Source organism: Dreissena polymorpha, chromosome 13, assembly GCF_020536995.1.
Source record: "Dreissena polymorpha isolate Duluth1 chromosome 13, UMN_Dpol_1.0, whole genome shotgun sequence".
Lineage (NCBI taxonomy): Eukaryota > Metazoa > Mollusca > Bivalvia > Myida > Dreissenidae > Dreissena > Dreissena polymorpha.
Genome location: NC_068367.1, coordinates 71551319 through 71576108, shown reverse-complemented (window position 1 = coordinate 71576108; position 24790 = coordinate 71551319). Strand labels below are relative to the sequence as shown.

General features: G+C 36.1%; 3 protein-coding genes across 4 annotated transcripts in view; 1 reads left to right on the top strand and 2 right to left on the bottom strand.

Annotated features, from left to right (window-relative positions):
• Positions 1 to 578: 578 nt before the first annotated feature.
• LOC127855797 (uncharacterized) lies at positions 579 to 4428 on the bottom strand. The gene is made up of 4 exons (XM_052391608.1): positions 4261 to 4428; positions 3293 to 3317; positions 2834 to 2988; positions 579 to 1746 (listed from the first exon to the last, which is right to left on the bottom strand). The coding sequence occupies exons 1-4, from the start codon at positions 4307 to 4309 to the stop codon at positions 1619 to 1621; spliced, it is 357 nt and encodes a 118-aa protein (XP_052247568.1). The 5' UTR covers positions 4310 to 4428; the 3' UTR covers positions 579 to 1618.
• Positions 4429 to 9852: 5424 nt separating this feature from the next.
• On the top strand, positions 9853 to 13261 carry LOC127855791 (uncharacterized). Its single transcript, XM_052391601.1, has 4 exons — positions 9853 to 9984; positions 10265 to 10475; positions 11325 to 11529; positions 13057 to 13261. Exons 1-4 carry the CDS (start codon positions 9906 to 9908, stop codon positions 13171 to 13173), a joined length of 612 nt encoding a protein of 203 aa, XP_052247561.1. The 5' UTR covers positions 9853 to 9905; the 3' UTR covers positions 13174 to 13261.
• A 3690-nt stretch (positions 13262 to 16951) lies between these two features.
• LOC127855792 (INO80 complex subunit E-like) overlaps positions 16952 to 24790 on the bottom strand; it is a 28117-nt gene continuing 20278 nt past the window's right edge. For both annotated transcript variants that reach the window (XM_052391602.1, XM_052391603.1), the window contains exons 6-8: positions 23531 to 23579; positions 22001 to 22148; positions 16952 to 19082 (exon numbers count right to left, since the gene is read on the bottom strand). In XM_052391602.1, the coding sequence (XP_052247562.1) occupies positions 19016 to 19082; positions 22001 to 22148; positions 23531 to 23579 (264 nt within the window). In that variant the 3' untranslated portion in view covers positions 16952 to 19015. The remainder of the gene's footprint in view (positions 19083 to 22000; positions 22149 to 23530; positions 23580 to 24790) is intronic.

Below are 24790 nucleotides of genomic sequence, written 5' to 3'. Positions count from 1 at the left end.
GTCCAGTTTTAATTGTCTCCGCATGAGTGTATTTAGTTGAGGTTCTTTTCGGACTTGTGTAGTGCTGAATTTATATATATTGATAATAAATATTCGGGCCACGTATCTCAAAAACGACACTTTCTGCTCGTTGGAATTTTTTGTTTTAAGGAATTTCTTCCAAACGAAAATCTTCTTAAAGCGAACAGTGTCGTCCCTGATTAGTCTGTGCATGATGCACATGCTGATCTGCGACGACACTTTAAGCCAATGCGTTATGCACCGTTTTCCCATAGCGGGACCCACGTGCATCTTTAATTGTAACATCCTGCAGTCACGTCTTTGTCTAATGTCTGCAATACTTACTACACGATTGGACAAATGTTAACACACCTGACTGCGTCAAATTGACGCTTATATAATTGCATATATAGGGGTAGTTTTACCATCGTATTTCGTATTTGTGATGTTTATCATTGATTTTAATTTTTCTGAGAATTAACGGTTCATTTGTTGTTGTTGATGGTGTTGCTGTTGTTGTGTTGTTGTTTTTTTTTGTTGGGGGGGGGGGGAGTTCATATGATAATAAAGCGTAAAACCACACGTGAACTGGTTTTTAATATACCACAATATATCTAAAAACAGTTGAATTCAATAAAAAATATATTCACAGGTCGCCGTTGCATAATTGATACGGTGTCCGCCTAGCGATCGGGAGGTTCTGTGTTCAAACCCCAAAATGTGAGCGTTCTTTAAATCTCTCTTAAAGAAAACAAGAACTGGTTCTAGACCCGGGAAACGGACTCGAGAGTGTGTAAAATTATCTTTAAGCTTTCGATGCTATCGAGCTGTAATACATATTTTTAAATTAATATCTTGTTTTGAGCTCAGTCAGACGTGTATTAGCACTGATATTGTGTGAAATTTAATTACATCAAAATGCCAGAACATGAAAAATATGGTTTTGATACATTTATCAAATGTCATGGTTGACAATGTAGATATGTTAAACGATATATAATGGTATTGTACACTTATTGTGATGTGCATTATCCGAATAACTAGTACATTTTTATCCATACTATCACACGACACTTTCTTGTTGACACAAAGTTTTATTGAAAAAATGACGTAAGTAAACAATTATCTGGGTTGGGACAGATAACCTTATCCAAGAGGATCGTGAACCTTACAATTTAAAAAGGTGTGATGTTCTCTTTGTGAGCTGTTCAATGACATTCCTGACATACGGACAGAAATAACTGACTAAAGTGATTAAATCGGTCACTTTACAGCACAGACGAATGCCCTTTATTGCTGACATACAGATAACAGGAACGTAGAAACAATATTAAGGAGCATACGCCAAAGCTATTGTTTCAAGAAAAATTCAGTTTTCACATGTTTTAACATCGATATAATAAACGTAGTTATTTAATTATTCGTCTACCACGAAAACGTTGTTTGCTAACTAAATTCCATTAACAAATGCTGAAATTAGCTTAGTTTCCTGGACACATTTTAATTTATCACAGAAGATGTCAAGCAATCCATTCCATAACTGAATACCAATGGTGCCCCCAATGCAGATCAAACTAGTAAAAACGATGAGTGATGTGGCACGTCTGTTGTTGAACTTCTACTGTCGTTGACTATACATGGGTGGTTGACAATGCATAGCGGGTTGATTATGCATCATTGGATGGTCATGCGTAAGTGGCTGTCCATACTGCATAACACCAGGCACAGCATTAACAAAAGCCACACCTGTAAAACATTGTCAAAACACACAATGAACAGAAACAATTTATGCATGGCAACAATTGACAATTACAAACAAACCCATTTGGTGTTTTTATACCTTGCTTTTTAATCATTATTTTGCCACCTCAAATATATATAATTACTCATTCTATTGAACAATTTCATAAGAATACAAGTTCAATTAAGGTAGCGCACCCGTAGTGATTTCCCGCGATTTCTTCGAAGATCAATGAGCTTTTTTACCTGTTTACTTATGGATATCTAATTTAAGCAGATGATAATGTGAAGTTGTCGTGGTCGAGTGGTTAAGGTGATAGAATAGAAATCTTTCGGGATCTTCCCGCGCAGGTTCAAATCCTGCAGACAACGCATACTTTTTGCGACGCGTTTTATTTCTTTTCTAACGTAATTTGATTTTATATAGCATATAAGCTATGTTTATTGTTAAATATAATGCAATTGTTATGCACATTCTTCAATTTTTTTAATTAAAACAACGTTATGGCCAAATTAAGTGATTTACTGCTGCAAATACGAATCATGCATGTTGCATTTTTATTTTTATTTCAAAAAGTTAACGGTAAGTGTGTATATTTCTTGGTATTTTTGCTGTATATAGTGTATCTATAAAAGCTTAGATTCAAAATATAACTTAAATGATACTATTTTGAATTTTATAACACTTTGTTTTTAACCAACCCAATTTCTACATGGCTGAAACCACTTACATTTCATGGCGCGCTTCCATAGATAACAAGTTATAAAAAATAAATGTCTGTAAAAGAATACTTATTTCATCTTGTTTAAACTTTAAACACCTCTACTGCATCTGGACACACCAACTGCATGGCCTTATTTGGAAATCTGGATCAATTATGGAACTTCATATACCCCAGGAGTACAAATAAACTGGACAAAAGACGAGCGTGGGGTGGTTTTGAACAAATCAGTATTTTTTAAGCATGGAAAGCCTACATAAAAATGTGCATGTAGTTCAGTGAAATGATGCTGATTAAGAAAATAATACATTAGATTATATTTGGAAAGGTGCCCATTATGAGTGCGCTACCTTAAGAGCATATACACATACTAGGAGCTGCTGGTGGAGGCTGTCGACAACATTTCTTGGCACAGATGCAGATCAGACCCACAAAGATGCAAATCAAACTGAGACTGCTGAATGAGAGGGCTATAGCGCCAATCGCAATAGCATCCACATAGCCACGATAGTAATAATGATCGCTACTGTAATACAAATTATACGACAGCAGTAATAAAATGTCCAATTATCGTATGCAGAAATCAATTATATTCAAAGTTTTACTTATAAAATTCAAGTTAAATTTTATTTATAAATATAAAAACTTCCTGCAATTAAAAGTGATTACGTTACGCTATTATATATGGCCAAAACATGTACCTAAAGCAATACATGACTTTCGCATCCTGGACTAGTCAATATCCTTCTTACCGATTTGATATGCTTTAACCTTGCCTACTCAATAAATGAACAATCGTACGAATAACACTCATAACAATCGCAACTTACTCGAAATATGATCCCTGTGTAGATGCTGAAAGAGAAAACATGAACAACGTCAGATAGCATGAACAACGTCAGATTGCATAAATAACATCAGATACCATGAACAATGTCAGATAGCATAAACAACATCAGATACCATTTAAAACGTTACCTTTTTGTGAGAACACAGATAGCATGAACAACATTACCTTCCTGTGAAGACACATATAGAATGACAAACGTTACCTTTATGTTAGGATACATCTAGCAGGAACAAAGTTACCTCTCTGTAAGGACAAGATAGCTTGAACAACGTCTCTTTTCTTTGAGGACGAGAAAGCATTAACAACGTCACTTTTCTGTACGGACAAAGATAACATGTAAAACGTGACCTTTTTGTGGAACACGGATGGCATGGACAACGTTATCTTCTGTGAGGACACAGATAACATGAACAACGTTACCTTTTTTTGGAACATGGACGGCATAAACAACGTTATCTTCTGTGAGGACGCATATAGCATGAACAACGTTACCTTTTTTTGGAACATGGACGGCATGAACATCTTTACTTTTATGTAGGGACGAGATAGCATTAACAGCCTTATCTTTCTATGATGACGAGAAAGCTTGAAAAACGTTATGTTTCTTTGAGGACACATATAACATTAACAAAGCTACCTTATTGGGAGGACACGGATGACATGAACAGCGTTACCTTTCTGTGTGATGAGATAAAATGAACAACGTTCCCTTTCTGTGAAGACTTTTCACGAGTATAATACGCTCAATACATTTGACTTTTAAGGCCTTCATCCGTTATAACGACAATTGTAGTAATATAAGGCTTCACGACCTAAAGGCAAACATACAACATCTGACGTATTGTTAATACTGTTGCAAATATTTTTGTTGTTTTTCCAGAAGACTAAATGTTTTCCTAACGTTTTCTTAATGTATATGTAAAAATGTAATTGCGTGATGAATCATACCTGAATGTATAAATCCGATAAATATACTCGCAATTAAAACACCTGCCATATTGCAATCTTACTAAGTTAATCTGGTGCCTGTGCGGATTCTGCCACACTGTTTTTAAAAACTTTATCTAGCAAAAGGACGCCACTGCGATTGAAACTTTCACATACCATTAATCAATCAAAACGGTGTGGTTTGAGATAACAAATATCAATACATACCTAAACTTTCGAAATGTGTTCCAAAGTTAACACAATTTACTATGTCCCTATTGTCTTCTTATCAGAATGAAGCCTTTCAACTAAATCTGCCTGTGACTTGCATCAAAAAAAAAGAATTTTGAAATATTCGTAAACATTTTCTTATCCTGAATTTATAGAAAAGTACATTGTTTAAACCACTGCAATATGTCAGTGTTATCAATTGTATTTAAAAAAGGACTATAACATATTAAACAGGGGTAATACTTATCATCAAAAGCACAATAGTCCAAAGCGTTTCATTCATATTTTTTTTGTTATCGAGGCAAAATGTTGAAAATGTAACATTCACTCGGGAGTTCACAGCAAATATAAATGGATAAGAAAAACTGGCTATGAAATTAAGGAATACATATTGAAAAAGTGTTTCGTTTATCAATCGTTACAATCTCTACGCAGATTGTGCAGGATTTTATTTTTTGGTTAAAGTATAATGTTATGAAAAATAGTATCATGTTCTTGTATACTTTGAAAAACGTGTATACGTTTAGGTTCACAATAAAACAAGTAATTACATAAAGTAAAAAAATAAAAAATATCAACGGTAAAATTATTGTACCCCGTGGCTAGGCTTTCATCACGAGGTTGGTTATGAAGGCAGGGATTTGATCCAGCTATACTGGTTACAGTCAAAGTTCTGCACAACGTTTGCAATCGTTATTAGTGCATTACAACGGCATAACATCATACACACACATAATATATATTGGTGTTTTGTAACCTTCTATTTGATAGTACTCAGTGATTTAATCATATTCTATTTGAACCTTTTTTGGATTGCTCCGAGTCGCTATCGTTAATACACGATCCGTCGTCCATAAATGATTATATTCTGTGATCACACATGCGTGCAGTACGATCACAGATTGCATAATTCATTTATACTGTCTTATTTACGTTACTGGACGATACAAAAATGAAAGCTTCACTTCAAGTGCGTAGTCAAAGTTCCTGAATTTAAACTCTTGCGTATGAAATAAACTATGGTGGATTATGTAATTATCGAAATTACTCATGATCGTTTCTGCTTTTAACTTTGGAGCATGAAATATATATATATATATATATATATATATATATATATATATATATATATATATATATATATATATATATATATATATATATATATATATCAGGCATTTCCCCAGGCGGTTTTAACACAGCGGCCCCGCGGTGCTTGGACTTTAAAATATTTTCCGCCGCGGCGCTTGATTTTCCGATCATGTCGCCGCAACGCTTGAATATTTCACAAGCGCTTGATGTCTGCATTCATGCCAACGACCAACCAAAACAAGCACGCGCTAAATATCGTGGTGGGCATAAAGACTTATATAAGAGGTGTACACGTTTTACGGTTCGTCTATGGGGGTCAATAATTTTTGTCCACTAGAAATGGTCGATATCGATCGAGTATTCCGGTACACGTTGCGTAATATCATTTAAAGGTATCCTTATTTGTTTGTTTGTTTTAGTTTAACTGTTAACAACTATTTCATTGGGTGTTTTAACAATAAACAGTGACAGGCGTTTGTTGCGGTAGTGGTTAATTGAATTTATAATTACAATTAAATGGAGTCCACACTATTTTCTCGATGGCGAATATAAATTAACAGCATCAAATTTTTCATTATTCACGTTCAATAGGTTCTTTGATATTTAAGGAATACGTTATATACATGCAACCATTTTTTCTTAAGTTATTGTGCATGATAACATGATTAAACTTAGGAAACGACCAGTGATTGTGTCTGGGGAATCTGCAATTACTTGTTTCTTGGTCAAGACTTTTAATGAATCGTCTTTGTAAGATAGTGCAATAAGTTCAAGTGGAAGTGTCCAGGACGTTGCCAGTAGTCCTGAGATCATAAAGCAGGCGATTCAAGCAACACGCCAATGTGTTCGACAGTAGTTGGAATCAAGATTTTCCATAGGTCACAGAAGCTTGACGGAGTTAAAAATATTTCTACTGACCTTTATGTTGTTTTTTTTTAATTTGTATGGACAAGAACTTAAAACGAAACCGCAAATGAATAATAAATGTGTATCATTCACTGAAACAGTATATCAAATAGATGTTTTTGCAATAAAGATTAGACACTTACAACATAAATGTAACTTTAAAAACATGAAAAAGACTTTTAATAAAAAACAGTTGTTCGATAACTAGCCCGCCCTTTCGTAGGTATGACGTTCTCTGTGTGCATTCGTCACATGTGATGACCAGTGCGTTTATCAGTCGGTACTGCTCCGTGGGTAGAGGTGCCTTGCACAAGGGACTCACTAAGCCGCCATTAGAAGACAATGACCCAACCCAGGCCAAACAGCTGAGGGTAAACCGACTGAGAAATCTGGTTGAGCAGCTTAAAGATCTATGCCCTCTACAGAAGAGTACCATGCTGGCAGCCTTCAAGTATTTGAGCTGGTTGATGAAGCAGGAAATTCCTCATACAACAAAATATATATCCCTCATAATAATCTAGGTAAGTTGTTCGCCTGCTCCTCCCTACATATACATCTTCAGCTGGAAAATGCTTGACTCGGCTGTAAAGAACACACGTACAAACAAAATATGCTTTTTAGCTTAAATATCTCTTTCTATTTAATTCGAAACGATTTAAAAGATCTAATGTCAGAGTAATTAACACGTTGTGCGTATTTAAGACTGCGAGAGGGGCTTCAGCTCAATGAAAAGGGTATACACTTGTTCTCGCCTAAAGTCTGCAGTCCTCAGCGCTCTGATGGTGGTCAGCATAAAAGAACTAGATATTGAAGCAGTGGACTTTGGAAGAACGGTTGATGTCTGGCACCAGGAGAAGCTACGGACAACATTTGTTTTTTAAATTTAACAATGTATTTCTGAGTACTTATGGAAAAATATGTATTGTTGATGTTTCTTTCAATCATTTACGTTGAAATGCCTATTGCTGTTTTGCTTGTTGTTTAATATTATAATATTTGACATAAATGAAATAAATTAAGACATCATAAATAATAAAACAATATGTTGTGTTTTAATTGCTGTGTCGCCGCTGTGCCTGACCAAAATCCTGGGGAAATGCCTGTATATATATATATATATATATATATATATATATATATATATATATATATATATATATATATATATATATATATATATATACACTGCAATCAGGTATACGTGATTTGTGATGATGACGATAATGTTCATTGCATGATTATTATAATGATGATCGTTATGATGATATGATGATTATGATGGAATACGCTGATGATGACGGCAATGCATATACTGGTTTTGTTTGTTGGTATTGATGAGTAGGAGCCCAGAATTACGATACTGAGAAATTAGCAAGGTTTATGAGAGCGGTGTTGACTGCAAGCCTCTACACGTGTTATTAGCAAGGTTTATGGTCACAATATACTAAAAGATTTCCTACACAAATTCAATGTGAAAGCAATAACTTTAACAAAAAATAAAGTCAAACTTTTGCGCATAGACATCCCCATAACCATATCTTTTCTTAAAGAGCATTCCAAGCCGCACTGATTTAAACAATAAAAAAGGGGGGGGGGGTCATGCGTTATGCAAGAAAGAACTCGACGCGAATCAGCGGTCACTGTTTTATGGCCATCTATTTACCGGCTTCGTACCAGTTGAAAAGGGTTTCCCGCAATCTGTCAAAGTCTCATGTAGTCTCCAACCTTCAAGCAAAAGAGTGAATTTCTGTTAAACATCAATGTTTTCCCTACCACATGCACAAAGAAGCATTCTAAAATAAAGCCATGGCAAGTGCCCCTACAGAGAATTGTGTCTTCTTACAAATGATGTTCATGTTTTTAGAGAGTATAGCATTGCACTCCAAATAATTTAGTATATTGTAACCTTATGAGAGCGGTGTTGACTGCAAATCTCTACACACGTTATTAGCAAGGTTTATGAGAGCGGTATTGACTGCAAGCCTCTACAAACGTTATTAGCAAGGTTTATGAGAGCGGTGTTGACTGCAAGCCTCTACACACGTTATTAGCAAGGTTTATGAGAGCGGTGTTGACTGCTAGCCTCTATACACGTTATTAGCAAGGTTTATGAGAGCGGTGTTGACTGCAAGCCTCTACACACGCTATGAACAAGGTTTATGAGAGCGGTGTTGACTGCAAGCCTCTACACACGTTATTAGCAAGGTTTATGAGAGCGGTGTTGACCGCAAGCCTCTACACACGTTATTAGCAAGGTTTATGAGAGCGGTGTTGACTGCAAGCCTCTACACACTTTATGAGCAAGGTTTATGAGAGCGGTGTTGACTGCAAGCCTCTACACACGTTATAAGCAAGGTTTATGAGAGCGGTGTTGACTGCAAGCCTCTATACACGTTATTTTAAAATCCAGGAGTACAACCGAATGTGATACTATCCGAAATAGTATTGTACTGGCCTCCGTTCGAATGTTATAACGTTGACATCATGAAATTACTAGAAAAAACTAAATGTACTTCAATCCTATTACGAAAACTCTTTCATCGTTCATTTTTATATACTGTAGTTTTACTATTTAAGGAGCATATTTCAAAGTGTTCATCTTTACGAAAACACATCTGCGTTTCTTTTTCGTGACCGTGAACTTTTGCAAATGATAGCATTTACATGTACTGTAAGGCTGCATTTTGTGAAAAACCAGAGTGTGAGCACTACTACCTAATAAACTATTTGACTAAGGAAAGAAAATCTGGCAGGATTTTATTGTGATGGCAGATATAGTATGCGAGAGCATGGAACGACAACTCTGCGTGGAGATTGTGCTAATCGTTATATATCTACAATCTACGGACTCCTCTGTAAGCAGATTGAATCAATAAATCGTCCCCTGATCCATAGTGGAGATTGTGCGTTACCTGGACAGCCTAAGCATGTGCCACACTGTAAAGGTTAAATCATGCCCGATTACTGATCGGCACACACGACGTCTCTAGTCGTTAAGTCAACTTTTATGGCCGTACGTGTTATCAAACTTGGAACTGGAAAGTTGATTTGTTAACCCAATGAGAAAATGGACGAGCATACAACGATTTAAAAGTTACTTGTATAAAATCATCTAATCGAATTAAAGACTGTTTACAATCGGTTGTACAATTATTGTTTCACTTCATAGAGAAAAATAAAATAATAAAATTATTTTATGATACATCTAAAACAAACACAATATGCAATATAAGACACATCTATAATATCTTAATTTATAGTTAACCCTATGACACAATGACTTATTATGGAGTAAAACGATTTTCAAAAAGAAAGCTTTATGTTCTAGTATCCTTATCTTATTTTGAAGCGCCGATAACAAATGCTTAATACACTGTAAATGAAAGCAACGACCTACCGTGACCCTCCTTTCTTTCTTGATTATAACCGACGAAGCCATGATGATGAGTCCATTAAGCATTGTGTCTCTCACGCTAGCGATCGGACTTACAGCCGCCCTCAGGTGGTCCTCGTGTTGTAAGTGTGAAGTACTTTTAAGACCTCCATTATTGAGATACTATTTAGGCGTCTATTTTTATACAAGCATTTTTTGTCATTTAATTAATACGCGCTCTAAGTTTTGGCGGAGCGTGTCGTCCCCTACTCGCCTGTGTGGACAGCACTGGCTACTCTGGGACGACAATTAACGCACATGCATGAGGCCTCGTTTTCCCAGATCGAATCTTAAACACAAACTTCCTTTGACGTCTCAAAATGATAGTGTGGAGAATATTGAAATGTCGATTATGTTATTCAGCAAACACAAAAGACACAGATGTCGTCCAAATCTACAACATCGACATCATTCCGGAAGCGATCCCGTTTCCAGGCGAGGCTCACCTGCACTTAAACATGACGTTCACCCGCAACGTGACGTCTGCTTACGTCGACGTAGAATTTTACAAAATGATCTTCGGTTTCCCGATCAAGGTTCCATGCCTGTCGGGAACCAGCACGATCGGCTCTTGGTAAATGAGCATAGTTCTAAGAAAATGCACGTATCCCCAGATAAGCCTGTGCATTTCACACAGGCTCATCAAGGATGCTTTCCGCCTTAATTGATTTGTTTTTCAATAAATAGATACCATCAAAGCAGAAAATGTCGCCGATGATTAGCATAAGCGGACTGCACAGGCTAATCTTGGAAGACAATTTGTGCATATGATAATCCTAGTTTGCCCAGCTAATTTTCAGTTGTCAATTTAATGGGTAGTGACAGGAATGCCAAGCATTAAGCACAAGTATTTTGAATAAATGTATATGTGTATACTGAAGTATCGCCTAAAGAATCGCCTTATCTTATTATATAATTAACTTAAATATGTAATTACGATCCTTCATAATTGAAATAAATGGGACTTTGTATTTCATCAACAATATGACCTTTGCACAGTATCTTGGTCGCACTATGATTTGGGAACACGACTTCATACTTTAAATTTGAGCCGCGCTCTGTGAAAATAGGGTTTAATGCATGTGCATAAAGTGTCGTTCCATATTAGCCTGTGCATTTCGCACAGACTAATCAGGGACGACACTTTCCGCCTAAACTGAATTTTTGTCAAGAAAAGTCTTCTTTTAAACAAAAAATACAATAAAATGGAATGTGTAGGCCCTGATTAGCCTGTGCGGACTACACAGGCTAATCCGGGACGACACTTTACGCATTTGCATTAAAACCCTTTTTCACAGAGCGAGGCTTTATGAAAATACACAGATATTTAATGATTGGACTATTTTGGTTTGCAAGAACCTGCACAATGAATAATTTGTTCGATGTTTGTATACTGACTTAAATAAATGTCGATTCTCTATAGCAACAACGTAGACGCCTGTCACATATTTCGAAGCATCATGCGAGACCCAAACCACCAAACAGACTACGGTCACCAGGCAGAGAACGTGTTCTTGGCGGCCCTGGGACACTACGTACAGTGCCCTCTAGCGGCCGAGAACATGGTCGTGAACGATGGGGTGTTCCATCTTGACCCCATGCCGGCTGTTCTGGATCTGATTTCACACGTTAGTCAGATTAATGTCATAATTTCTGTACTACAATTAGAACGCTTAGTTTTACTTATCTTATAATATGTATACCTATAATTACAATATTTGAGGTGTTTACTTTACTAAAGTGTTATATTGTATAAAAAGTAAAGATCAAATTACATTCTATTTTAAAAGTACAGAACATATTACTTTCTATTTTTGATTTTATGAAATATGGCATCTTCTAAATGAATCAATGAATGCAAGATGTAGATCTAAACATTAATTCGCTTCTGTGTTACAAATATATAATTGGTGACATGTTTGCTGCACCAGCAGGAGATACACCTAATTGTAGCACGTGCTCCTGTATGTGTGACACTTGTGTTTATAAATACATGAGCCTTTTGAAAAAGGGGGGCTTAGTGTATATGTTAAAGTGTCGTACTAGATCAAGGTTGTAAGCGTGTGGCTATGATATAAATTAGTGAAAACATCATTTTAAATGAAAAGTAATCAAATTATAACGAAAAATCAACTTCTTTGAAAACAAATTAACTATCAAATATAAATATAAAACAAGGTATTCAACTCAAAATCGCACGAAAACAAGATGCATCGCTTTGATCGATGACGACTAGGTCACACGAGTTGTGTATAGTGTTATTTCTTAAAATTTGACGCAGCATTTGTAAAAATATTGCAAGATATGTACATTTTCATAACGGAAATTCAGTTTTGTGTTGAATTAGACCAAGTTTATGGAAATCGCTGAACAATTGTGTCGTGTTCTGAGAAAACTGGGCTTATGCTCGTGCGTAAAGTGTCGTCCCAGTATAGCCTGTGCAGTCCGCACAGGCTAATCATTGACGACACTTTCCGCTTTTAAGGTATTTTTCGTTTAAAGGAAGTCCTTATTTACCGAAAATCGAGTTTAAGCGGAAAGTGTCGTCCCTGATTAGCATGTGCGAACTGCACAGGCTTATCTGGGGCGGCACTTTACGCACATGCATTATGCCCAGTTTTGTAAGAACAAGACACAATTGATGAACTTATTGCTGTTAAAAGCGATGTACCCTGTTTTCGGGTGATTTCGAGTTGAATACCTTGTTATAATAATATGTATTTAATAGGGATTTTTTCCAGAGAAGTTGATTTTTCGTTATAATTCGATTATTTTTCAATATAAACGAAAATTTTACTAATTAATATCATAGCCACACGCTTACAACCTCAACCTGTGTCCTAGATTAGTCTAATGAGGGACTAAACGTTCCGCCAAATCTGGATTTTTGTTCAGAATATACTTGTTAAACGATAAAAATAACCATAAAAGCGGAAAGTGTCGTCCCTGACATGCCTCTGTGGACTGAACAGGCTAATATGGAACGACACTTAACGCACATACATTCAGTCCCGTTTCGCCACAGCATACACATCGACTCCCAGTGATACTACAGGGCGGCCCTGAGGGGCAAGGAGACGATGAATTCCACTCTAGGCGAAACGTGGAATGGCACTTTACGCACATGCATTAACCAGGCTGATATGTTTTCCCAGGGAGACTACAAGGCGGTCCTGCGGGGCAAGGAGGCGGTGGACGGGCCTTACACCCTGGGATGTCTGGAGGTGTTCGCCACCATTGGAGGAGCATCCTCCAACCCCATCGTAGGCTGACCATTAGCTGCAGAGTGAGACCATTGGAGAGACGGAAGTTTCATTGTGATACGTGTTCATTATAAATAACAATAAATTACAAAGTCAGCGTTGTAATTATGTTTATCCCACTTTTACAGCGAATTCAGTTGATTAAAGCCCCATTGATTAAATGTCATCTATAATCAACGGCACGTGCTACGTTGTTAGGCTTCGTTGTAAACAAATGTAGTTGCTTGTATATAACAACTAAATGTTATATTGATGTTATAAAACTTTTAGATTTGCAATTCAATATGAACAAAATTGTAATTTATAACGCAAGACTCTTTGTCAAAGAAAGATATTCTGATTTAAAAAAAATGATTATTTGATCAGCGGTTATTTTTGGAATGCGGAGTAAAACACTGACCTTGGTTACACTACAGTCATTATCAAAGTACGACAAACACTCATGAAAACGCGAAATTATCCAGTCGAACTAATTTTGTTTAAATAAAAAGGTTTACTGAATAAAAAGTAGGATAAATCACAGGTGGTTAGCGTGTGGCTATGATATTAATTAGTGAAAACATCATTTTGAATGATAATCATATTATAACGAAAAATTAACTTTTCTGAAAAAAAAATCACTATCAAGACTGAAATCTTCACGGAGTAAAGGGCAACTTCCCTACAAAGTTCATGTAGTTTGATACCATAATTCAATAAAACGTATGAAAAAACATTATTACCGTTCTTGTCGTTACATTATGCATCAAGACTAACTGTCCAGCGCCGTTTGAAACCTCTGTTTACATACATTTCAACTAACTGACATTTAAAACATACGAGTGATTTCATTGGTCCAATGCGGAGGTGTGTCTTTACAACTGGAGGGTTGCATACCTTGTTATATATATATTTGAAAGTGATTTTTTTTTTCAGAAAAGTTAATTTTAAAGTTAACGCTTACCACCTGTGGGATAAATAGAATAATAGATTAGTGTTGATTATAGATCAGGTTTATCATGCTGGGAACGAAATCGAAAAAACACTCGCCAAGGCTCGTGCTTTTTGTTTTCTAAGCCTCGCATGATAAACCTGATCTATAATCAACACTAACCTATTAATCTCTATTTCTTCTTTTTCAGCTAAAAAAGTTATGTTTCTTATTCATAGAGTATTAAATGTAAAATTTATCATATTTAAATATTGCATTTCGTAAATGTTGTGTTTCCTAATTTCGTGTAAATATTGATCAAAGCACTGAATAGTATTATAGAGTATGTTTGTGAGTCAACTGATTGCAAGACGTACAGATGAACTACCTTATTAACTCGGTCAAGTTTCTGTTACGAATAGTCGAGTCAAGATTTTCCTATCTACTGCAGAAAATAATACAAGTACGTTGGGACACATTTAGATTTTATCTGTTTGAAAACGTGATCCCAATTTCAAATGTATAAGTCGGCTAAGGCATTTACTAAATTAAGATGTAAGATAAATAGTGTTGTTATATAATTGTGCATAGTGTGATAATATTGGTCTTCTTCCAGGTTCATTTATCATAGTTTTCAAAACACGAATACAGTAAATACTCCTTAAATATGCAGGAGACTAGTTTTATTGTGCATAAAAATGATTTTTTTTAACGTACAGCCTTTTTAAATCCATTGAAAGATACCATGTAACCGTAAGATTCGTATTATTGGTTTATCTGTTGAATTTACAGTACAAAATATATGACAATAACTAATTTCATCAAATATGCAAATACACAAATAGCGGGATCATACGGTGCTTGTATTCAGTGGAATTGTTCACTTTCTGATAAAAGCAACAAACTTGGCACATTTGTAGATAAAAGTATTTTATTCAATTTTAGCCATGGACCCATCTCCAATGTTCAAGATGGCCGCCATTATTAAGATGGCTGCCAAGATGGCCGCCAAAATTTAGGAAATTACATGTTACTGCCATATTTGATTAAAATATTCTGTTTTTGAATTGAAATTAGCTGTTTTATGTTATTAATTAATTAAAATATGTTTCTACATGTACAAAAATGAATTAAATAGTGCATATTAAGTCAAAATGGCTTCCAAAATGGCCGCCTAAAGTACAAAAAATATGATTTTCCTACTCCAATCTATAATTTCAATATTCATTGAACGTATGTTATATAAGCAAGTGTTTTTTTCTTTTTTTGTATTTACAGAAACCTTTATTTGTATAATATTCTCAACATATTGTTTCAGTCCTTAAATAAAGAAATAACTGCATTCAACGAGTTGACACTTCCAGACCTGAAAGCTGCCTTAAAGTCTAACTGCGGTCACATCCTCCACCACATATGGTGCTTGTATTCAGTGGAATTGTTCACTTTTTTATAAAAGCCACACACTTTGCTCATTGGTAGTTTAATGGGCTCTTTTCACGGTTCGGTAAATTGACAAAATTGATAAAAGTTGTTTCAGATTCGCAATGTTTCGTTTTAGTTATGATATTTGTGAGGAAACAGTATTACTGAACATTTACCATAGTCCAATATAGCCATTATATGTATATTTTGACGATTTGAAAACCTTAAAATTATAAAGCATTGCAACGCGAAACGAATGAATAATTTGGAGAGTTCTGTTGTTGTCGTTTAAATTTACGAAACTACGAAGATTGCTTATATAAGGTATAAAATACTTAAAATGTGTACACCCGGCGGAATAGCCGAGAGGGCTAATGCGTTTTTACTTCAGACCAACTCCAGGACTCCGGGGGTCACTGGTTCGAGTCCCGATACCGGCTACTTTTGCTTCCTTTTTTAATTGTATTCTTGATTTTTTACTGGAGCTTTGAAGATCCAATGTTTACATTTATCAATATAAAGCATTAAATGACAAACTTCAAAATCTGCCAAAATCTGTGAAAAGGCCCCTTTAAAGTATAAAAGACAAAATAGGCTATTGACACAATTCATATTTTTTTAAATGGCCGCAATTTTCAAAATGACCCCCAACCTTTAAAAAAGGAGAAAATATCGAGGTGCTGAATTTTTGTTGCGATCTTTTACAAATCAAATGAAATATTACAGTAGTACAATACTTTTTTACTAACTATGCTGATAATCACACATCTTTACAAGAAAAACATTTATTATAAGTATGTTGTTTATTTTGTTCTTTTTGTAAGCTAAAAAGGTCTTTTTTTTTGGGGGGGGGGGGGAATTATGCTTTTTTGGCAAATATTCATTTACTTTAATAATAAATAAATCCACAAAGCAGATTATCATGGTCCGAGAGCCCACTGGTGTTGATTGCAAGTTTTGAGGCCAATAATTTTTTTGTATATTTGAAAAAGAGAATTTTATATCCTTCCAGAAAACCCTTTTCTTAAGTGTCACAGCCGTGCATATCTATGATTTTTAATTTTTTTTTGTAAAATCACTCAAAATCGAAAGTTTTCCCGCTGATTTCTGGAATAATTAAATAAATATACATTTTCAGACATGAGAATTTACCCAGGGTTTCAATTTTGGGGTATTAAAGAGGTATCAGAAACCTTTCTGATAATTCAGTAAAAAAATAGTTTTCCATGTTAAAAACCACCAAATTACTTATGTTATTTTTGCAAATTTGCCCATTTTTCAAATTTTAATTCTGCGTGTTCCTTTACAAAGTTAACAATTTCCAACATATTTGTCTAATCAGTGTTTTAAAAACACACATATGGCCTCCTTGTTTCATTCCAAGAACGACTTTTGTATCAACATCTATTAATGATTTTGGGAGGAAATGAATAAAATCACACACAAAACTGCTGATTTCTGGAATAATTAGATTTAATTAGATTAATAAGACATGTGACCATTATAATATTCAAATATTGTTCGCATATATACAAATGCATATAAGATCACTCTAAACAAACAATGCATATAAGATCACTCTAAACAAACAATGAAATGACCGCAGTGTTATTTTAGGTCAAAACCACTATTTGTTACAGTTTATATAGGTTAAAAACCACAAAATATTTACTAGTTTAGCTGTTATAGTCCATTTTTCAGGTATTAGTTCCGCGAATTTTTACTCAACTGAAATATTTTTTTCTTTTCTTTATGAGTCGTATTTGTTCTATAAAATCATTTAGCTGTAGGATAAAACTCGGTTTATACATAGTGTTTTACAGCATACAGTGTTACGTATGGAATTTGCAACCAATAAATTATCACACTAGATGAGATTTACCATCTCGTTTGCAAATAATGACCAACGATTTCGTTAGTTCAAAGTAAAGGGGTTTTAAACAGACTAAAATAGGATATTTTGAGTTTATTGTTGGCATGTATGCAATCAAATTGCAATTTATGACTGTCATTTGGTACAAATGAGGTGAGCTGCTTGGATAATATAAACAGGAATTATATTATATATTTTTTTAATGTTTTACAGTGTACATTCAGAAATATATTAAATATTTTGGTGTTACATAACCATTATGGATCTTTATGCAATTGGAAAATATTTTCACAATGTTTATAAACTAAAATGCGAAACACAAATAAAAAATAGTCTATATGTTTTTACTGACACAAAACAAAACAATGATATATTTCATAAGGGTCTGTACGGCATAAAGTTCATCTTCTAGCACATAATAATTTCTTGTACAGAGCAGCAAAGTTAATGAAGAAAGCAATGCAAGCTAACATTAAACAAGAGTGCCAAACTGTCACAAGATACGCCAGTTCAAAGGTTTTGGACACCATGCTCAATGCTTGAAATGCACTTAGTGACCTCAAGACCTAGTTATTGACCCTGCATGACCCATATTTAAACTTGACCTAGATATCATTTAGACGTAACATCTGACTTAATTCGGTGAAGATCAGATGAAAACTACTTCAATTAGAGAGCGGACACCATGCTTAATGCTTGAAATGCACTAAGCGACATCGTGACCTCGTTTTTGATCTGGCATGACCCATATTTGAACTTGATTTACATATCATCTAGACACAACTTCTGACCAAATTAGTTGAAGATCGGATGAAAACTGCTTGAATTAGAGAGCGAACACCATGCTAAATGCTTGAAATGCACTAAGTGACCTCATGACCTCGTTTTTGACCCTGCATGACCCATATTTGAACTTGACCTACATATCATCTAGACACAACTTCTGACCAAATTAGGTGAAGATCAGATGAAAACTACTTCAATTAGAGAGCGGACACCATGCTTAATCCTTGAAATGCACTAAGTGACCATGTGACCTAGTTTTTGACCCAGCATGACCCATATTTGAACTTGACCTGCAAATTGTCTAGACACAACTTATGACTAAGTCTGGTGAAGATCGTATGAAAACTATTTAAATTAGAGAGCGGACACTGCTGTGGACGCCGCCCGCCCGCCGCCCTCCAAGGGTGAAACTATAATACTTCCCGTTTTTTAAAACGGGCGTATAAAAACTTAATAAAGTTTTCAATAAAAGCGTGTGTTGTTTTTTTTTCAAATATAATTACACCCACAATGTACACAATCAGCAATATGCACATGCTCCCTGCGCTCAAAAGATACCCTGCCACTTGCATGTTTTACAGACAACCCCCCCCCCCTGCCATTGTGCCTAAGTGATACCCCTCCCTCTACATGTTTTGCACAACACGCATATGTATAAGACAACCCCCCTTCTATATCCAGATCTCCCCTTACGAATCCCACATGACCCTCTCTTCTATGCCTTAGTAAACCCCTAAATGTTCCACACAACCCCGCTCTTCTATGCCTTAATTAACCCCTAAATGTCTCACACGACCCCCTCTTCTATGCCTTAATTATCCCCTAAATGTACCACACAACGCCCCCCACTCCTATGTGCCTCAGTGAGGGGCGTCAATGATCAGATCTTCATCATCATCTTCATCCTTGATGTCCAACATCACGTCACTGCAAAAGAAAGTAGTAAAAATGTGAGCCTCCCTCTGAGAAAATAGGGTTTAATGCTAGTGTGTAGTGTCATCCCAGACGAGCCTGTGAAGTATGCACAGGCTAATCAGGGGCAACACTTTCAGCTTTAATTGTGTTGGCATTTAAAGAAAGTCTCTTCTAAGCGAAAAATCCAGTTTGGATGGACAGTGTCATCCCTTATTGGCCTTCAAGAATAGCACAGGCTAATCTGGGATGACACTTTATGCACATGCATTAAAGCCCATTTTTCCAGAACAAGGCTCAAATGTTTGTATTTAACTGTCTTTCAGTACAATAATGGTATTGAATTGACCTACACTTTCCATAGGCAAGCTTAGACAAACATGCACACAGTAACAGACAACTTGCCTACTTAAGTAGCGGACTATCAGTTAAGTATTGCCGTTCAAATTATTTTACTTCTACTCCAGCCACATAGGTTATTTGTCCAGGAATAGGAGTAACTTGCAGACTCTGGATTGACAGCCCTACGCCCATCCAAATAAGCTGGCTAGTCTGGCATGATGTAGGTATTAACAACAGGGATGGAAATTATTGTTTAGCCGTGAACCTGGCCAGTAGATTTTGGCCTGGGCAACTCAAATTCTAAGGTTGATAGTCTGGCCAGGCAACTAGCCTTTTAAAGCTTGAAACAATTCAGTGCAATTAAACATTTAATAAAAATTGGCCACTGTCGATTTATAATTAGTTTAAAAATATTCATTTGTCAAGGGCAAGGAAATGATTCAACTCAGACTCACATGAAGACATAATACACAGAAAGTGTGTCATGATAGCCATGTTGTTGTTTAGTTATCTATTATTTTATTTAAAAAAAGTATTAGATACACATGATACTACATGTAAATGGTACTAGGCTCTTTATTCATTAGCTGGGCAACCAAAATACTAAATAGCGTTGCCCCAGTGGGTAATTAATTGTAAAACATTAGTTTCTTTCCCTGAACAAGGTCAGACTGTATCAATTATATTACAAGATATTACAAGACTGTGCTAATCCTTGGCTGATTCAACAAGAAAGATTTGTTGCAATATATAATTTGTTTTAGTTATTAAGTCAAATTATCAAGACGATGCTCATTAGTACCATTTTACACCAGAAAATTGAATACATGTATGACTATATATATTGAATTGAAAGAGAAACTTTCTGAACAACAATGAATTAAATATTTAATCTTCAGTCAATCTATTAATATGTCAAAAAGGTCATATAACATTTTAGTAATATAAATAAGAGAATAAAATAAAACAATAGTGTGTATTCAAAACAAACTTATTACAGACAGATAAAACAAACACATTTGTTTGAATTGGCATTTTATCTTATTTTTTTAGATAAAGAATATTATACTGAAATTTAATGCAATATCACTATGGGCTTCTCATTTTCTAACTAAAGCAAGAGCAAAATGAACAAGAGCACCGCCTTGTGGGTGCAGACCGCTCATCTATTTTCTTTTTAAAGGTGAACGGACTCTCATTTTCAATCACAAAGGAGGGAGGGGTGGAGTGAAGAGGGGTGTATGGTGTGGGGGTGTGGACATTTACTACATTATCTTCCAAAAATGCGAAAAAAATGCAAAAAAAAAATCGGGGGGGGGGGGAGGGGGAAGGGGGGGGGGGAAAGGGGGTGGGGGATTCTTGGGTGTGATGGTTGGACGGTATTTCAAACATAAAATAATAGAAATAAATATTAGTGTTTTTTAACTGTTTCAAAAAAAAAAATTGGGGGGTGAGGTAGGGGGGGGAGGGTATAGTGTGAGGGTGTGGCGGTAATTTGTGAGATGATCTTAAAAAACAAAAAAACAAAAAAAATGTAGGGGGGGGGGATTCGGGTGGGGAAAGGGGGGGGGGTCGGGAGGGATTCTTGGGTGCGATGGTTGGACGGTATTTCAAACATAAAATAATAAAAAATAAATAGTTGTGTTTTTCAACCGTTTAAAAAAAAATTGGGGTGGGGGTGGGGGGGGGGTATAGTGTGAGGGTGTGGTGGTCATTTGTGAGATGATCTTAGAAAAAAAAAAAAAAAATAGGGGGGGGGGGATTCGGGGAGGGGGGGGACAGGGGATGGTTTGGGTGGAGTCTATTGTGGTATGTCAGGAAAGAGTAGTTTTGTCAAAGTATCAATCAAATCTAATCATAAATAAAGAAGTTATGGCAATTTTAGCAAAATTTAATAATTTGACCTTGAGAGTCAAGGTCATTCAAAGGTCAAGGTAAAATTCAACTTGCCAGGTACAGTAACCTCATGATAGCATGAAAGTATTTGAAGTTTGAAAGCAATAGCCTTGATACTGTAGGAATAAAGTGGACCTAAACACAAAACTTAACCAAATTTTCAATTTTCTAAGTATAAAAAGGGCACATAATTCTGTCAAAATGCCAGTCAGAGTTACATTACTTTGCCTGCACAGTCCCCTTATGATAATTAGTAAGTGTTGCAAGTATGAAAGCAATAGCTTTGATACTTAAGGAATAAAATGGACCTAAACACAAAACTTAACCAAAATTTTCAATTTTCTAAGTATAAAAAGGGCACATAATTCTGTCAAAATGCACACCAGAGTTATCTAACTTTGCCTGCCCATTCCCCATATGATAGTAAGTAAGTGTACCAAGTTTGAATGCAATAGCATTGATACTTTCTGAGAAAAGTGGACCTAAACGCAAAACTTACCCTGACGCCGACGCCGACGCCAAGGTGATGACAATAGCTCATATTTTTTTTTCAAAAAATAGATGAGCTAAAAATGATGCCAACATTTTAAGTTTCCGCTTGGCCAATTTCTTTCTATTTCTCAGTTTTGTTGATATATTATTCCCCAAAATGAAAGGCTGGGCCCTTTCCCCCAAATCAAATCTACCACTGTTACCTGTCCAAGTTGGAATTTTCGTTGCTGAAGATTTCAGAGGGCAGGAAGTCAGGTGTTTTCCCGATGCCGAATATCTCCTGTTTGGACTCTAGGTGGCGCTCAAGCTCCGCTCTTGACATCGGGTTGGTATTGGCCGGCTTCTTTGTTGCTGAAAGAATGGTATAACATCAACTAGAGCTTTGTCACAGACGTGACGAATACCCCCACATGCTGCATTTACACAGAATATTTTGCATGTTGTCTTCACAAAAAACAGCAGACACCATGCTCTTGTTTAAAACGCACTAAGTGACATTGTGACCTGGTTTTTTACCCTGCATGGCCCATGTTCGAACTTGACCTACACATCATCTAGATACAACTTCTTACCAAGTGTGGTGAAGATCCGATGAAAACTACTTGCATTAGAGACTAGACACCATGCTGAAATTGTAAAACATACTAAGTGACCCAGTGACCTAGTTTTTGACCCGGCATGACCCATATTCAAACTTGACCTAGACATCATCTAGATACAACTTCTGGCCAAGTATGCTGAAGATTTGATGCAAACTACTCGAATTAGAGAACGGACACCATGCTCAATGTTTAAAACACACTAAGTGACCCAATGACCTAGTTTTAAACCTGCCATGACCCATGTTCGAACTTGGCCTAAACATCATCTAGATACAACTTCTGACCAAGTTTGGTGAAGCTCTAAAGAAAACTGCTTGAAATATAGAGTGGACAACATGCTGAATGTTTAAAATGCACTACGTGACCCTGTGACCTAGTTTTTGAACCTGCAAGGCTTATGTTCGAACTTTGCCTAGACATCATCTACATCGACTTCTGACCAAGTTTGGTGAAGATCGGATGAAAACTACTTGAATTAGAGAGCGGACATGGACCGACCTACCGACAGACAAGCTCACTCCTATATACCCCCCTAAACTTTGTTTAGTGGTGGTATAATGAGTCTTGCACTTGGAAAATGGGACTTAATGAATGTGCCTAAAGTGTCGTTCCAGATTAGCCTGAGCAGTTCAAACAAAACAATCAGGGAGGACACTTTCCACCTGGACTCGATTTTTATTTTCAAGATACTTCCTTAAAACAAAAAATATCATCCCTGTTAGCCTGCTCAGACTACTCTAGGCCAACACTTAAAGAATTTAGACCGGTTTAAGTTATAAGTGCAGCTTAAATTTGAATCATAACTTACTTTAAAGATTCTCCAGATGAGCTAGTCAAGAGTAGAAAAAATCACGACTTTAACTTTCTTAGTTTTAATTTTAAAGTGTACATCTTACAAATGTTACTAAATGGCAAGCAATTGATAATTTCTGACAAAAAAAGACAATGAGCTCAAACGACAAAAGGTTACAACAGTGGACACAAAGCCATCGCACTGATGCACATATTTATTGAAAATTGCCTAATCCCACATTATTTTTGCAGATTATTTCTTTAGTGTTTAAGAAACCATTACAAAAACTCAATGCTAATAGACAGTGGCATTGTGTATAGATTTGTTAGGTTGCTTACGTTTCTTTTTCACACTGGTCTGCTTGGGTTTCTTCTTTTGTTGTCCTTGCTGAAAAAAGTACACACTGGTCAATTTTTTTGTTATTTACTAAATTACTTGATCAAAATAAAACTAGAGCTTTGTCACAGACTTGATGAATACCCCCACATGCCGCATTGACACATAATATTTTGCATGTCGTCTTCACAAAAAACAGCGGACACCATGCTCAACTATTAAAACGCACTAAGTGACCCCTAGACCTAGTTTTTGACCCAGAAAGGCCCATGTTCTAACTTGGCCTTAAGATCATCTCCATAAAACTTTTCTGACCAAGTTTGGTGAAGATTGGATGTAAACTACTTGAATTAGAGAGCGGACACCATGCTGAATGTTAAAAATCGCACTAAGTGACCCAGTGACCTAGTTTTAGGCCGGGCATGGCCCATGTTCAAACTTGGCCTAGAGATCATTTAGATAAAATTTGTGACCAAGTTTGGTGAGGATTGGTTGAAAACTACTTGAATTAGAGAGCAGACAACATGGTTAGGTTTAAAACGCACTAAGATTACCCCGTGACCTAGTTTTTGACCCGGCATGACCCATATTCAAACTTGACCTAGACATAATCTAGATACAACTTCTGACCAAGTTTGGTGAAGATTGGATGAAAACTACTTGAATTAGAGAGCGGACAACATTGTGATGTTTAAAACCTTGTTTTGACCCAGCTTGACCCATATTCAAACTTGCCCTAGACATTATCAAGATACAACTTCTGACCAATTTTTGTGAAGATTGGATAAAAACTACTTGAATTAGAGAGTGGACAACATGGTGAGGTTTAAAACACACTAAGTTACCCCGTGACCTAGTTTTTGACCCTGCATGGCCCATGTTCGAACTTGACCTACACATCATCTAGTTACAACTTCTGACCAAGTGTGGTGAAGATCGGATTTAAACTTGAAATAGAGAGCGGACACCATGCTCAATATGTAAAACGTACTAAGTGACCCTGTGACCTATTTTTTGATCTGGCATGGCCTATGTTTGCTACTTGGCCTTCAGATCATCTAGATAAAACTTCTGACCAAGTTTGATGAAGATCGGATGAAAACTACTTGAACAAGAGCACCGCCTTGCGGGTGCAGACCGCTCATCTATTTTCTTTTTAAAGGTGAAGGGACTCTCATTTTCAATCACAAAGGAGGGAGGAGTGGAGTGAAGAGGGGTGTATAGTGTGGGGTTGTGGACATTTATTACATTATCTTCCAAAA

What these genes read in the sequence shown, in the direction of transcription:
- LOC127855797 (XM_052391608.1), bottom strand. Translation starts at nt 4,309, where the DNA reads ATGGCAGGTGTTTTAATTGCGAGTATATTTATCGGATTTATACATTCA. An exon ending in TATCGGATTTATACATTCAG is followed by an intron (nt 3,318 to 4,260) that starts GTATGATTCATC and finishes TTTCTCTTTCAG; the next exon opens with CATCTACACAGGGATCATAT. An exon ending in ACACAGGGATCATATTTCGA is followed by an intron (nt 2,989 to 3,292) that starts GTAAGTTGCGAT and finishes TTTGTATTACAG; the next exon opens with TAGCGATCATTATTACTATC.
- LOC127855791 (XM_052391601.1), top strand. Translation starts at nt 9,906, where the DNA reads ATGATGATGAGTCCATTAAGCATTGTGTCTCTCACGCTAGCGATCGGA. An exon ending in ACCAGCACGATCGGCTCTTG is followed by an intron (nt 10,476 to 11,324) that starts GTAAATGAGCAT and finishes GATTCTCTATAG; the next exon opens with CAACAACGTAGACGCCTGTC. An exon ending in TTCTGGATCTGATTTCACAC is followed by an intron (nt 11,530 to 13,056) that starts GTTAGTCAGATT and finishes ATGTTTTCCCAG; the next exon opens with GGAGACTACAAGGCGGTCCT.